The sequence below is a fragment of the Pelobates fuscus genome, chromosome 1 (genome assembly GCF_036172605.1).
Source record: "Pelobates fuscus isolate aPelFus1 chromosome 1, aPelFus1.pri, whole genome shotgun sequence".
Taxonomy (NCBI): Eukaryota; Metazoa; Chordata; class Amphibia; order Anura; family Pelobatidae; genus Pelobates; species Pelobates fuscus.
The window spans coordinates 22,838,308-22,854,386 of NC_086317.1; the positions used below are offsets into that span (position 1 = coordinate 22,838,308).

The window sequence follows — 16,079 nt, forward strand, 5'->3', positions numbered from 1 at the left end:
TAGTGGTCCTTATCCCCCCCCCCTTCCATAGTGGTCCTTATCCCACCCCCCTCCCTCCCATAGTGGTCCTTATCCCCCCCCCTCCCTCCCATAGTGGTCCTTATCCCCCCCTCCCTCCCATAGCGGTCCTTATCCCCCCCCTCCCTCCCATAGTGGTCCTTATACCCCCCCTCCCTCCCATAGCGGTCCTTATCCCCCCCCTCCCTCCCATAGCGGTCCTTATACCCCCCCTCCCTCCCATAGTGGTCCTTATCCCACCCCCTCCCTCCCATAGTGGTCCTTATACCCCCCTCCCCCTCCCACAGTGGTCCTTATACCCCCTTTTTTATTATTATTTTTTTTATTATTATTATTATTTTTTTTTATTATTATTTCTTATTTTATTTATATTTTTATTTATTTTTGGTCCCCCCTCCCTGCTTGATATATGGCAGGGAGGGGGGCTCTCCTTCCCTGGTGGTCCAGTGGCAGTTCAGTGGGGGGTGAGAGGGGGGCTGGCAGAGCTGTAACTTACCTGTTCTGCAGCTCCTGTCAGCTCTCTCCTCCTCTGCGCCATCCGTTCAGCTCCTTCTATCAGCTCACACTGTAAGTCTTGCGAGAGCCGCGGCTCTCGCGAGATTTACACTGGGAGCTGACCGAGGTGCTGAACGGACGGCGCGGAGGAGGAGAGAGCTGACAGGAGCTGCAGGACAGGTAAGTTACAGCTCTGCCAGCCCCAGTCTGTATTATGGCAATGTAAATTGCCATAATACAGACCTTGACTCGAGTATAAGCCGAGTTGGGGTTTTTCAGCCCAAAAAATGGGCTGAAAAACTCGGCTTATACTCGAGTATATACGGTAGATCACATCCACTGCAACACCCTGATCTATACTTCTACTTACTACTTCGTAGAATGCAATTATATTAGTTTGGCATGACCTATGTTTCATAAAACCATGCTGATTATTGCTAATAACAAGGTTCTTCCCAATGAATTCCTGTTTGTAGTTTCTTTCTGCAGCCAGTTTGTGAATTAAAATCAGTTAACTTAGTTCTGTTGTGGCTGAGACTGTGTACATACAATTGATAAGGAAGTCTTTCTGGCATGAGAGGGCATGGCTAAGGAGGCAGGCTTATGGTGCAGAATTCTGCAAAATATTTTTCATTTATTTTTTTTGTGCAAAAATGTTTAAACTAGCAAAATACAGCATATTAATCAGGCCAAAATATATCAAATGCATTAAAGTTCTATTGATGTATTAACGCAAGTGATCATTATCAAGTGTTACTGTTGCAAATTCCAGAGGAGTGACTGTGCCTCGTTAACAGCTCATCAACCGTGGTTGATTTGTTTAAAAATATGAAACAATAGATTAAAATGTATTCCAATATTTGTCTGACACCTAGATTTCATCAAGATTTAGAGGGAGGGCAAGCTTTTTACTGATTTCCAAATTCTGAGGTTCATGACAGCTGCATTGTGTAGTGTTTATTCAGGAGTATTTATCAGCTTCTGTGAAGAGACATGTATAAGGTTTTTAAAGAAAGGTGTTAAGGAAGGTCTAAGCAGCAAGCACTCAAAGGAAGAGCAGAAGACAGGTTCATTGTCTGCTGTATCAAAGGAGATTGCGTGAGGCTGTAGCGCAGTGAGGAGAGTGAGATATTCTCACCATGTAACAAGAGGCTGATGTTTCATGATTTGATTATTATTATTATTACTGTTATTTATATAGCACCAACATATTCCGTAGCGCTATACAATATTACCTAGAGATTGTTACAGACCATGTACACTCCTTCATGGCAATGGTGCTCCCTGATGGCAGTAGCCTCTTTCAGCAGGATAATTCACCCTGCCACACTGCATACATTGTTCAGGTATGGTTTGAGGAACATGACAAAGAGTCTAAGGTGTTGCCTTGGTCTCCAAATTCCCCAGATCTCAATCCAGTTGAGCATCTGTGGGATGTGCTGGAATCACACATTTTCGATCCATGGAGACTCCACCTCCCAACTTGCAGGACTTAAAGGACCTGCTGCTAATGTCTTGGTTCAGATACTACAAGACATGTTCAGAGGCCATGTGGAGTCCAGGCCTCAAAGTATCAGAACTGTTTTGGCAGCACTAGGGAGACCTACATGATATCAGGCAGGTGGTTTTAATGTTGTGACTGATCAGTGTTCTCTCTCTCTCTCTCTCTCTCTCTCTCTATATATATATATATATATATATATATATATATATATATGTGTGTGTGTGTGTGTATATATATATATTGTGAGGATATTTATGGGGTGATAAATATTTTAAATAATATTTCATAAAAAATATAAAAAAGGTCTTTAATAACTTTTATTATATAAAAAATTTATATATTGGCACTGTTCTCCTTGATTAATTTAAAGCTAAGAGCTACCCACTATTTTAACTCTTATAGACCCTGGAGCACATTTTATTAGAGAATTTATATTTCACACATTAATCACAAACTAATTATAAAAAATATAATTTATTGTGACATTAATTAACAATAATAATAATATGTAACATGCGTGACAATAATCAGTGAATATTTAGGTATAATATATGTATACAATATGGTAAACGTTTTGACACAATTTCAGATAGAAATTTGAAATCAGGTATGCAATTCCTTAAAGGACCACTCTAGGCACCCAGACGACTTCAGCTTAATGAAGTGGTCTGGGTGCCAGGTACCTCTAGGATTAACCCTTTTTTTTATAAACATAGCAGTTTCAGAGAAACTGCTATGTTTATAATGAGGGTTAATCCAGCCCTCAAAGCCTCTAGTGGCTGTCTCATTGACAGCCGCTAGAGGCGCTTGCGTGCTTCTCACTGTGAAAATCACAGTGAGAGCACGCAAGCGTCCATAGGAAAGCATTGTAAATGCTTTCCTATGCGACCGGCTGAATGCGAGCGCGGCTCCTGCCGCGCATGCGCATTCAGCCGATGACGTCGCGATCAAGATGGAGAGGAGGAGGAAAGCTCCCCGCCCGGCGCTGGAAAAAGAGGTAAGTTTAACCCCTTCCTCTCTCCAGAGCCCGGCGGGAGGGGGTCCCTGAGGGTGGGGGCACCCTCAGGGTACTCTAGTGCCAGGAAAACGAGTATGTTTTCCTGGCACTAGAGTGGTCCTTTAACACAGAACACAGCATCTCACAGCAGCCCAGCTTAAAACAATAGAAACTTTGTCTGATATTCTAATCACACTAATTTACGTATGTTAGTTTCAGTGTAGTGTTTTATATGAAACCCTGGGAGGACTGGGTGTCTGCAAACATACAGGACTGTTCACTAAAGTGACAATTCAAAGTAAATTTCAAATTTACAGTGAAAATAGCAAAATTAAAAAAAATCCTCTAAGTCAGCTATGCTTCAGTTTAGCTGCTTTGGCCTTAAATTTGAAATTTACACTGAATTCATTTTCTTTCAATTTGAATTCTTACTCTAGTAAATAAACCCTGGTAGAGGGTAGGACATAAACAAGACGAGCACTAACTAGCGATAGTGATTTGGAAAGCAAATTCCAGTATTCAGGCTAAAGTAGCTTTTGCAGATATATATATATTCATTGTAGCTGTTTTTGTCTTTTTCCATTATTTGCTGTTGAATGAATAAACTCAATTCTTATTTTGGGCAAAGTAAAATCAGTTATAAACTTGTCTTGAATTCTTAGCAAGCAGAGTGAATCACTGTAATTGCAGCCCTTAAAACCTCATATCTAATCCTTCGTTTAACATGTTATTTAAAGCTGTACTCTAAATATCAGAAATAATGACCGAAAATAAAGCACACCTACAAGCAAACGTTTAGGGAGAAAAATATGAAAAACATCTCAAAAGTGCTTTGCTTTGTGTTGTGTCTGCATGATATTCGCAGGAAGTTAACTTTCAAAATACAAAATAGCTGTGGGAACTAGTTAACACATCTTCGTTAGTACAATGTTTGAACTTACTGGGAACTAGCTGGGGTTGATAGCTGTGCACTAGTTGTAAATGGCAACTGAAATGGGGTGTTTTAAATGGCAACTAAGCTAAAGCAAAACAATAATGTTGGTACATTCATAAAAAACACAATGGCATTGCTCCCTCATTGACAATGGTGTTTTTTTTATAACCAAGCCACTAATGTCAAGGTTAGATTCAGGGAGTTAGGGTAAGGTTGGATGTTGGGAGTTAAGGTAAGGCAAGATATTGGGGGAGGGGTTAGGGTAAGGTTAGATTTAGGGGAGAAGTTAAAGGACCACTATAGTCGTTTTCCTGGCACTATGTAGTCCTTAGGTCCTCCCAACCCTCATGCCCCCCCCCCTTCCCCCCACTGGGTTAAAACCCCTTCAGCCACTTACCTAAATATAGCGCCGGGCTCCCTTGGCTCTGGTGACCTCTCATCCCCCTCTGACATTGGGTTAAAACTAGAGGGACCTGGCACCCAGACCACTTAATTGAGCTGAAGTGGTCTGGGTGCCTATAGTGGTCCTTTAAGATAAGGATATATTTAGGGAGTAAGGGTAAGGCAGGATATGGGGGAGTTAGGGTAAGGTTAGGTTTAGGGTAAAGTTAGGGAAGAAAATAGGTTAGATTTAGTGGTAGGTTATGATAAGTTTATATTTAAGGGGAGGTTAGGATAAGGTTAGATTTAGGGGGGAGGTTAGGATAAGGTTAGACTTATGGGGGATGTTAGTGTAAGATAAGATTTAGGGAGGAGATTAGGATAATGTTAGATTTATGGGAAAGGTTAGTGTAAGATTAGATTTAGGGGGGATGTTTGGGTATGGTTAAATTTGGGGGGGGAGGTTAGGATATAGTTATATTTAGGGGGGAGGTTAGGATACGATTATATTTAGGGGGGTTGTTACTGTAAGATTAGATTTAGGGGGATGTTAGGATAAGGTTAGGTTTATGGGGGAGGTTAATGTAAGATTAGATTTAAGGGGATGTGTAACTACATATCCAGTGTGCATGCCCACCTTGTCATCACCCCCCATGTGACTACATGTTCAGTGTGCTTGCCCACCTTGTCTTCACTCCCTCATGTAACTACATGTCCAGTGTGCATGCGCACCTTGTCTTTACTACCCCGTGTAACTACATATCCAAGTGTGCATGCCCACCTTGTCATCGCTCCCCCGTGTAACTACATGTCCAGTGTGCATGCCCACCTTGTCATCACCCCCATGTAATTACATGTCCAGTGTGCATGCCCACCTTGTCATCGCTCCCCCGTGTAACTACATGTCCAGTGTGCATGCCCACCTTGTCATCGCTCCCCGTGTAACTACATGTCCAGTGTGCATGCCCACCTTGTCATCACCCCCATGTAACTACATGTCCAGTGTAAATGCCCACCTTGTCATCACTCCCTCGTGTAACTCAAACATCACTACATTATGGTTTGAGATGTTCAAATGTTAGGAGGTATACATTACTAAATGCTCTTCAACAAATGTACATATAATGACCTAGTAATAAAGAAACATTAATACCAGGTTGTTGTAGAGTGCGACGTTCCTGTGAGATTAACCAATCCCATATATCGTTTCAGAATGGGCGTTTGTCTGTCTGGTGGTACTCGGCACTTTCCTCTTCTTCGTGATGGTGGGGATTTGCTGGTGTCAGTGCTGCCCCCACAGCTGCTGCTGTTATGTCCGGTGCCCTTTCTGCCCTGAGACGTGTTGCTGCCCAAGAGCCCGTAAGATTATTTTATTAATCTAATAAATATTATTGCATTTGTTTTTATATCTAATATATATTACTTAGTGCAATGTTAGATTTATCATTGTTTTATTTTTGCCAGTCTGTATAAATTCCACCAAGATTATTGCCATTTGTCATCTATCAAAGACGGAGACCTTGTTATGTTTCCGCTTACTACTGGCTGAGCGTAAAGCCTCCAAATATCAATTATGTCATAATTAGAGCTATAAAATAAATTAGCTCCAGGTACTCAGGATTCCTGCAGGAAGGCAGATTTATTGGAACAAAAAGTGCAATGTTTCGGCCTACACAGAGGCCTTTATCACTGATAATAATCAGTACCAATATAGAACATTTGTATTAAAGTTTGACAACATATAATGTTATTTACTAAAGTGAGAATTCAAAGGGAATTTAAAATTCTCGGCCAGAGTAGCTGAACTCAAAGGATGTTACAGGATAGGATGTTCAACAGCAGATGGTAATTGCTGGACTTCTGAAGGGAGAGTTAGTCTCTACATAGTTAGATAGCCGGACAAGAAACAACCTTGTGCAGCAAGCAGCAACAGCAAGACCTTGTGGTCGTCCCCTATTCAATATAGATATGACCATACTGACGTCAAGACTCCCAATCCACATTCCAGAGTTCTCAGACAAACAAAGCCTTGTGACTTATTGATACCATCTGTTACTTATGTCAATCCAGACATCCATACATAATCAATAGAAACATAGAATATGCAATATTCTCCACTCATGCTCTGTAAATTGAACTTTAATCACACACACAGGAGGCTCCTGCAGGGTTCGGAAGACAATTAACAGAGCAGGAGATAAGAAATTACAAAATATAGTGTATAGTAATTAATTTTATGATTCTTTCCTACAGTATATGAAGCAGGGAAAGCTGCCAAAGTTGGTTACCCTCCGACGGTTCCTACAGCCTGCCCACCATATTACATATCAACTGCTCCTGTGCCGCCTGTGCCAGCTCCAATGTTAATGGAAAAGCAGCATGTGCCCCCTCTAGTCCAGAGTGACTCATTAGGCGGGCAAAATGGTAATCTGCATGTATTATTATTATATGGACTGTTATAAGCTATGTATAAAATGACCTTAAAGCTATTTCTACTAATCCGTAGCCCCCTTCACACTCCTGCCTATAGATTCCCCACGCACAAACTACTGCGATTATAATCCCCAAACATATACTACTGCCTTTATAGCCCCCCCACACACACACACTACTGCCTTTACAGTCCCCACACAAACTACTGACTTTATAGCACCACACACACACATACTACTTCCTTTATAGCCCCCACACAAACTACTGCCTTTATAGCACCACACACACACATACTACTTCCTTTATAGCCCCCACACAAACTACTGCCTTTATAGCCCCACACACCCACATACTACTGCCTTTATAGCCCCTCTTCACAAACTACTGCCTTTATAACCCCCCCTACACAGACTACTGTCTTTAGAGCCCCTCCACACACATACTACTGGCTTTATAACCCACACACACACATACTACTGCCTTTATAGCCCCTCCACACACATACTACTGCCTTTATACCCCTCCGTACATGCTACTGTCTTTACAGCCCCTACACACACATACTACTGTCTTGGGGGCTATTAAGGCAGTAGTGTCTTTATAGCATATGTGTCTTTATAGCCCCTCCACACACATAAAACTGCCTTTATACCCCTGCACACGTACTACTGCCTTTATAGCCCCCACACACATATTACTGTCTTTATAGCCCCTCCACACACATATGCCTGCCTTTATAGCCGCCACACACATACTACTGCCTTTATAGCCCCTTCACACACATATGCCTGCCTTTATACCCCTTAACACATACTACTGTCTTTATAGCCCACACACACACACACACATACTACTGTCTTTATAGCCTCCCAGACACATAATACTGCTTTTATAGCCCCTCCGCACACATACTACTGTCTTTATAGCCCCCACCATATTACATATCAACGGCTCCTGTGCCGCCTATGCAAGCTCCAATGTTATTGGAAAAGCAGCATGTGCCTCCTCTAGTCCAGAGTGACCCATTAGGCGGGCAAAATGGTAATCTGCATGTATTATTATTATATGGACTGTTATAAGCTATGTATAAAATGACCCTAAAGCTATTTCTACTAATCCGTAGCCCCCCTCACACTCCTGCCTATAGATTCCCCACGCACACAAACTACTGCGATTATAATCCCCAAACATATACTACTGCCTTTATAGCCCCTCACACAAACTACTGACTTTAAAGCCCCCAGGCACATGCTACTACCTTTATAGCCCCCCCACACACATTCTAAAATGTGTAGGGCTTCCTTTATACCCCCACACAAAAATACTGCAGCCTTTATAGCACCCCCACACACAGTACTGCCCCAGTAATCCCCCACACATACTACTGGCTTAAAGGATCTGTACATCGGATAAAGGACAATAAATCAAATTTTACAATCGACCCTTCAATTATCAGACTTTATTTAGCCACTTCTTATTGGCTGACATATTAATGTGAAAAACAGTTCACTATTACTTCTAGCAAGCAAGTCCAATGTACTATGGCAGGTACAAACTAAAAAGCCATAATAGACATTAACAACATTTCTACTTTTCAACCCTCTGAGGGGTCTTTGTAAAAAGCTGCTAGATTAACATGTTAGTGAATCATATATTCTACCGGTAGGTTAATATTACTTTGATGTTGAGACTACATTAATGGCTTATAATTATTTGTGCTGTTCAGGGATTGAGAGACCTGTATTATTTCAGTAGTGTACAAATTCATTCAATTTATTCCACACTGAACTCGGTATATGTATGGGTTCTCTTATAGCGTTCAAGAGAGAACCTGTACTGCAGCCTTTAATAGCATCTTTCATGGAAAAACATCAATGAACATATTTGTAAATGTTTAGGAAAATGTGCCTTTAGTGGACTGGACCGATATAGGGTAACGTTCTAGTTAATGTGCATATTGTAAATAAACTATTTTCTCCCTTTTGTAGACAGTATTACTGTATGTAAAAAGAGTGCTAGATCACAGTTTTGTTTTTTTATGAGAATTCATGGCCTGTGTGTGTTTTGAGCAGACATTAATGCTTGGGTGCTAGTAATTAAATAACTCCCAATACCTATTATAAGGAGATATTAAATCTAGAACACTATGAATTATATAATAATTTCAACCATTTAACTGTATTTTTACATTACAAAGCTAAAAAAGATTTTTTTTTTTTATTGTTTTTGTATATCTCTCAATTGGTAATTATGATAATTGTTCAGCTTTATCTTTAGCTCCTATCTGATGAAGCTGTCAGGAGCCACATCACTGGTGTACTCAACAGCATGTGGAAGAGTACACAACAGGGATCTGTAAAAGACCCTCGGACCTCTAGGTTCTCTTTAGATCTTATTGTGTCTGTTGTGTAGATACAATAATGAGTAGATACGTCACAGGTATGAGAAATGGCGAGATGCTCTAGGTGGAAGATGTTTGACGCTCTGCCTTTTGCCACATTTTGGCAAAAATAGCCTGTGCATTAGACAAAGTAGGCCTAGGTTATTTTACGATAACTTTTTATTGTATTGAAATTCCAACAGCAGGTTTTGGATTTTCTTTATTAAACACTTGAAAGTGACTCTTTTTTTACTTACTGTAGGCAAAAAATATGCACTTTCCTGCTTATTGTGATATTTTTTCTTTCATCTTGATATTTTCCCGAGTGATTGCATTTCTGTTTGTATTTTTTATAATATTAGCTATTTAAATGCTAGATATTTTCTCTTTTTGTGTTATATTGCCTTCATGTCATTTGCACATCTGCAAGCTTATCACTTGTTCATTGTATCCAGCACAGATCTATTGGATTGACTAACACCGGATGAGACATTTTTATTCACATTTAATGTATTTTTCACATCATGTCTGTATGCGCTGCAATTGTAGTTAACAATCTGCCATTATTCATGATAATTGGTCAAATATTTAATTATTTCAGCTGTGCGCAAAGGTTACAGGATTCAGGCCGACAAAGAAAGGGATTCCATGAAAGTCCTGTATTACGTAGAAAAAGAACTGGCGCAGTTTGATCCAGCACGGAGAATGAGAGAAAGATGTAAGAAGTATATGTGCTAGCAAAATATTATCTATCTGTCATCACTCTGGTCTTACATCTATGACTGCTGTGTACAACTGAGTCATCTTCTAATGATAAATTGATAGAACGCCCACACAATGAGTCACCTTCTCTACCTGTTAATATGCTGCTTGCATGGAAATGCGTTGTTACTTTTCCTTACAGTTTATTCAACTTTCCATACATACACAAGACCCTTCTAGTAAGATGTATAAATAAGTGCGCTATGGTATATCCCAAGAAGAAACAAATCTTCAGTGTATCATTACATATTCATTTAGCCATTGGGAAAGATCTATAAATGTATCAAGATGTATCTGTTCATATGAGATATTTGTGGAGAAAGGCCTCTCCATTTTAGCTCCCTTATACAATCCCATCCCATTTAAATTCTATAGTGTTAGGAATAAAAATCTGGGTTCCTAACACTAAAGTGCCCTATGTCATCCCCGTCATCCCCCGTTACAGCCCACGACCAACCCATTTGGCTGACACTTTATTTACTCACTCAACTCCATCACCGATGTCCTTCAGCACTGGGTTGGTGCTCCGCCTCCTCTGACATCATCCAACGGGGGGAAGGGTGACACACCTAATCCGCATGTGCGGCCAGTGCTCTGTTGCTTTCCTATGGGGATTTCACTGACACTGGATGTCCTCATGCAGAGTGACCCCTGAACAATACTTTACATTGGGACATCTGGTAGACAGCCACTAGAAGCTGTCTTAGAAGCTATCTCTAAAACGGCAATGTTTTACATTGCAGGACTAAGGGGGGAAGGGACACTGCACCCAGACCACTTCAATGAGCTGAAGTAGTCTGGGTGCCTATAGTGTCCCTGTAATCACTCCACTAACCTGTAAAATAAGTTTCTCAATAGCTTTGGAATTGCCTCCTTTGGATCACTTTTGATCAAAATATAACAAAAAACACTGGAATTATCCCATTCTGTGATCTCACTGAAGCATTTCCAGATTTTGACAGATTTTGAAGTGTTGGGACTTTCATTTACAACTATATTTAAAGTCTAGTACGTGTTTGTCAGTTGCACCCTACTTTTCTTTTCAGATAGCCACACTATTTCAGAGCTCAGCTCACTCCATGAAGACTCGCATATTAACCGCTCCTACCGCCAAGTGCGCAGAAAGCCACTCCCATCCAGCTGCAACAACGACGGAGACGCAGAGTATTGGTCAGGGGTCATTGGTGCAACAGCAAGACCCTCAACTTGTTCCAAACTGAGGGATGAGAGAGAAAACTTCAGGAGTAGGTAAGTGCTGACCAATTCAGAAGGAAAGAGATATTTGGTGAATAAATACATAAAACATATAGTTTAAGGTATATTAACCATTCTAAACATAATAACATGTATGGCATTAGACATGTGTAATTTGTTTCGGTCTGAATTTAAATTCGGACGAATTTCTAACATTTGGATGCTTCCCAATGTCCGAATTTCGGAAGTGTCGAACTGAACTGAATTGCTGAAGTCCCGAATTTCAGAAGTGCCGAATTTCAGAAGTGCCGAACTGAACCGATTTTTTTGCCCATGCACATCCCTATATGGCATGACCGAGCAAATTAACCTAATATATTAATACATTCTATAAAACATTTTCATTACAGTCTATCAAAGGCAGTGCTGCTACAGCAAACAATTTATTGAAGTTAGTTGACCTGGAACTGGATCAATATGATGGTTTCCAACCATGTGGGACCCAATGAAATTGGGTTTATGCACAGTGGTTAAAACACACCCATAACTTGGGTTGATAAGAATAAATACCATGTTGCTGCTGTTGTAAATACTGGATTTCGGAAGGTTAGCTAGCTGAATCCCAAACAACAAAGCACATGATATACCCATGATGTGGAACATTAAAAGTGAAAATGGTGGGTACTCGGGTGATTATATATAAAGAGAATCTTGGGATACAGGTGGAGCAGTCCACATGGATATTCCTTTGGTTTTCATGATGATTTGTATAGTACTGTTTGTCTTCTTACCTTGGTTCTGCTGGTCTTTGCTCCTTGCCTTTTTGATAGCCTAATAGTGCAGAGCTTAGCTCACTGGCTGTGAGTATACAGCCGACACTCTCAGCCAATGAGCTGTCCCTGCAGGGCTTAGATCAGGAGAGTTAACAAAAACTCACAACTGGAGCTTCCGACTCTCACTTCCGGCTACAAAGAGGCAGGGTCCAGCGCCCATCTGACCCCAGGTTAGAAGTCACACCATAAGCAATCAATTTGGTGGACACAAGGGGATTCCTTGGACCATAAACACTACAGTGCACTACAGTGCCCATTAAACACTACATATCAATAATTAGGCAAAAATGGCTGTAAGGTTTTTAGAGTCCATTTCATTACCCAACATGATTTGTTTTTGTTTTTTTATTTGCTGTCAAAATGACCTTTCTCTGTAAATTTCATTTTGTAAAGGCTATAACACATCAATGAATACATAAACGCACAGGCCATCTACCTTTATGTTGTCTTTCCTGGGAAGTACCATGGTGTCATTCATTTTTCTTCATGTTATATTCGTTTGTGTTAATACTTTTAGCACTTCTAGAATAAGTACTGGGAGCTCTCACGTTAGAAATGAATGTTCTTCATACATCCACTCACTGACGCAATGCATTTAGAAATACAATCCTTACTTAAAAAGTGTTTTATAATTTATAGCCTCACACCGTTCAACTGCAATATAGTTTTAACACCAGCCTGCTCCCACACAATTGCCATGTAACTTTGGAAACATTTGTTTTAACATGTTGGAAATATTGTAATGTAAAAGCCAAAATTTTATTCTTGCCACAAAAAAACAAAAAAATACTTGAAAACCACTACACTAGACTAGAGTATTGATCGAAGCCAACGGGTGTAGACATATGTAATATCTATGATTGAATGTCGGCAAAGATGTGTCTTCATAGAAACCACCTAAACAGTACACTGGTTTGCACTACTCTGTCAATACTATCTAACGTCAGAATTTTTAAATATTTGTTATATACCCATATACTTTTAAACCATTGATGTACCAAGTATGGTTTACCACCGATTATTTGTTTGTTTTTTTCCTACAGTCTGCAGAGACCAACATCTGAGGTATTAGAAAGAAAATCTTTTCCTATGGCAGTTCAGGCAGTGTCAACAGATGAATTAGCTGCCTTTGCAGACTCCTATAAACAAAGATCTCGGAGGTCCGAAAGCCGGGGCCCAAGTGCAGCACCTCGGTTTGAGAGGTCGGAGTTAAGAGGAAGATCTATGTACCAGGACAGCTCTCCTGATGACTACTATGGGAAACGAAGTCATGGAAGAGAACTATTTTCAGACAATGAAAGAGGCTGGTCATTTAGCCCATCTAGGATACGCGCTCCAGAGGACAAACATCTGCCCAAACGGATATCCAGAATGGGGCAGAGTTATGATGACGCTTATCTTAGCAGTATTCTTGAAAGGAAAACAAGGGGTCTTGAGGAAACTAGTATAACCCCATCCAAACTGAGCTTGCGGCAAAATTCAGGTCGCAGCTATGGTCGATCTCCAACATTCAAGACTGGAGAAGGAAAAGACCACAAAGTAGAGGAAGAAGACTCACTTCCTCCCTACAGTGAACGAGAGCTTGCAAGGGCTCTCCCATTTCGTTCAAGGGAACATTCCTATCTCAACGCCTCAGACAAGAGGAAGAAAAAGGAGCAGCCCAGTAAAACAGTGAGAAAAGCCTTCTTTTTTTACATGAATGGGTCACAGGCCAAATGGGGTTGGAGGGCATTGTCAAAGATATAAGAGTGGGGGTATGCGTGTGTGAGGACGTTTATTATACAAAATATTGTGCCATTTTAAAATGTCTGTGGATCATTAACATGATACAAGTTGAAAAAAATGCATGCTGTGTAAAAACAGCTCTTGTACCTTTAATATTGTCGGAGCACATTTCAAAAGGGGACGTGTGATTGTCCTCTTTTTGGTTATGTCAATAAAAAAACAACAACAAAAATGGGCTGTTCGAAAAATTCCATGCTTTTGACATTGGGTGTTAAACTATGTTTATTTTTTCTATACTGTACATTGGAAACTCCTCCAGTTGTAATTTGTCTTGTGCAGGCATGGTTGAAATTGGGACATTTGTTCAAGTCAAATTTCTTTGTAAACAAATAAACAAATGCAATATGGGATTCTGGGTGGTTCCAACTCTTTTAGGTAATTTTGTTGTTATTTGATTATCATTCTGGAACTCAGAATGATTTGATTTGTGGTAGAAACATGATCTGAACGTTATCTGCTCTGCTGTAGCTGGTTCCAAAATGTAACTGTACTAGACAATGATACCTATAAATTGAAATGATCAAATATCTCCCCTAATCTATAGAAGTTAGAATCTCATCCTACAGGTAATAAAACTGGTTGTTTCATTGCTGCTTGTAATAACTACCAAATTTACTTTAAGTTGAAACTGTCAGTGTGGCAGCTACTTAATGTCAACAGTAAATGTTGTAAACATAAAACTAAATATATTAAAAATTATAGCTGCTTTATGTTTCTTGTCAATGCTGTAGTTATAATTGTTTTCTATATATTTTACATGTGGTTTTACACAAACATTGAGGGAAACATCCACTGAGGAAGACACAAAAAAGTCAGTATTTCAGTATATCACCATATTGATACAGATATAGAAAGTTCCATCCTGTCATTGTTCCATATGTGTTTTTACCTCATGAGTCATACATTATGGACATCTATCCATTAAGTCTAAGAACAGCCCTGATAAAAGATAGAATGTCCATGTTCTGTGTCAGCTTCTCTGTCAATTCCATCAGCTAGTGCATAGTCTGTGTATTCCCCATTGTACCATTCCCTGTGCAAAGCCTGAATGCATTGTGTAAGCAAAGGGTTCCAAGACCTTTTAATTTAGGACTGGACTGTCAACTGGGATTGTTCACTTGTCTTACCCCCAAGACTGGTAGTTTTATCATTTTGGTTTTTCCATTTCGTCATGTTCATTTCTTACTGTTTATTATTTTTCACAGGGTGATTTCCCAAACAGGATGTCCCTCGTTGTCTGACATCGTTAAAGACCTAAGGAAGACTCTGATTGGAGGAGGCACTCAGCCAGTCCTGGTCACGAAAGACAGAGCAAAGAGCCACTGTGCTCCAAGGATCCCCTTCTTGGCGTAGAAGATCTTAAACTAGCCTGTTTCCCCCGCAGGACAGGAGACCATGTGCTTGGGTCATAATTTGAAAGCAGTGGTCTCCTGCAGGGTATCCTATTATTTATGGACCTCAAACATAAGTCTGGAGGCATAGTGGAGGCACCACAATTTCCAGCGTCCACTATTTCAGACTGTGTAAGGAGTAGCCTTAGTATCTTAGTAACTTACTCCTCCTAATAAATTATTTGGTATGGGGTGACATTTGCCTCCATTCTCCAAAATTCCTTATGTCTCACACACAAACAGTGTTATCTTTGTACCATTAAACCTCTTTGTGCCTCCCATTGACGCTGTCCACCATAAGGACAAGTGATGTCTTGGTATATCTTCTGTTTACATTGATAAGGTGCTATCTACGTACCTCTCATGTTTTTCTAATCAGAAATAATATTTTTAGTTTTTCTTTTCTTTTTTTTTTTCCATTTCCAGCTTTTTCTTATTTCCTTTCGTTCTGTCCATGTGCATTTTCTTTAGAATTATTCAAAGGCATTTGTTGTTTTTTCCCCCCATTATATTTATAGTTGTAGTTAAATAGAGTTTTATATAAATAAGCTTTTTGTTTTGGTTTTCAGAACTGTGATTGGCTCCGCCGTAAGTTATAGAATGCGGAACAGACTTTAAGGCGTATGAATATCTGTACACTGAATGTAATGTGTAGGGGTGGGTGGGTTTTCTTTGCTTGCTTGGTTTTTGGTTTCATTTCTTTTTAAAATTTTCGATTAGTTAAAATGCATTTTAGTGACTTATGGTAAAATTTCTTTAACTTTTTTTAATATAATAGTTATCACTTTGGAATGTACGTCATTATCTTCTTTAATAGTGAATTTCAAAACGATGGCAGATGATGGCCCACAATATTCTTTTATAACAACAATAGTGGCTTGCTACCTAACTTAGAAACAGATGGCGGTCTTGTGACTTTCTTAGCAGTTGAGACTGTAAATATCAAAACAGACCTGACTCAGATATAACATT

General features: G+C 39.9%; 1 protein-coding gene across 4 annotated transcripts in view; it reads left to right on the top strand.

Annotated features, from left to right (window-relative positions):
• The window catches only part of ILDR2 (immunoglobulin like domain containing receptor 2), a 316,283-nt gene extending 300,684 nt beyond the window's left edge, over nt 1–15,599 (top strand). For 2 of the 4 annotated variants that reach the window (XM_063446582.1, XM_063446594.1), the window contains 6 exons: nt 5,542–5,688; nt 6,583–6,753; nt 9,744–9,860; nt 10,951–11,152; nt 12,975–13,602; nt 14,922–15,599. In XM_063446582.1, the coding sequence (XP_063302652.1) occupies nt 5,542–5,688; nt 6,583–6,753; nt 9,744–9,860; nt 10,951–11,152; nt 12,975–13,602; nt 14,922–14,957 (1,301 nt within the window). In that variant the 3' untranslated portion in view covers nt 14,958–15,599. The other 2 variants (XM_063446575.1, XM_063446588.1) reach the window with 1 other exon arrangement.
• The last annotated feature ends 480 nt before the right edge of the window (nt 15,600–16,079 follow it).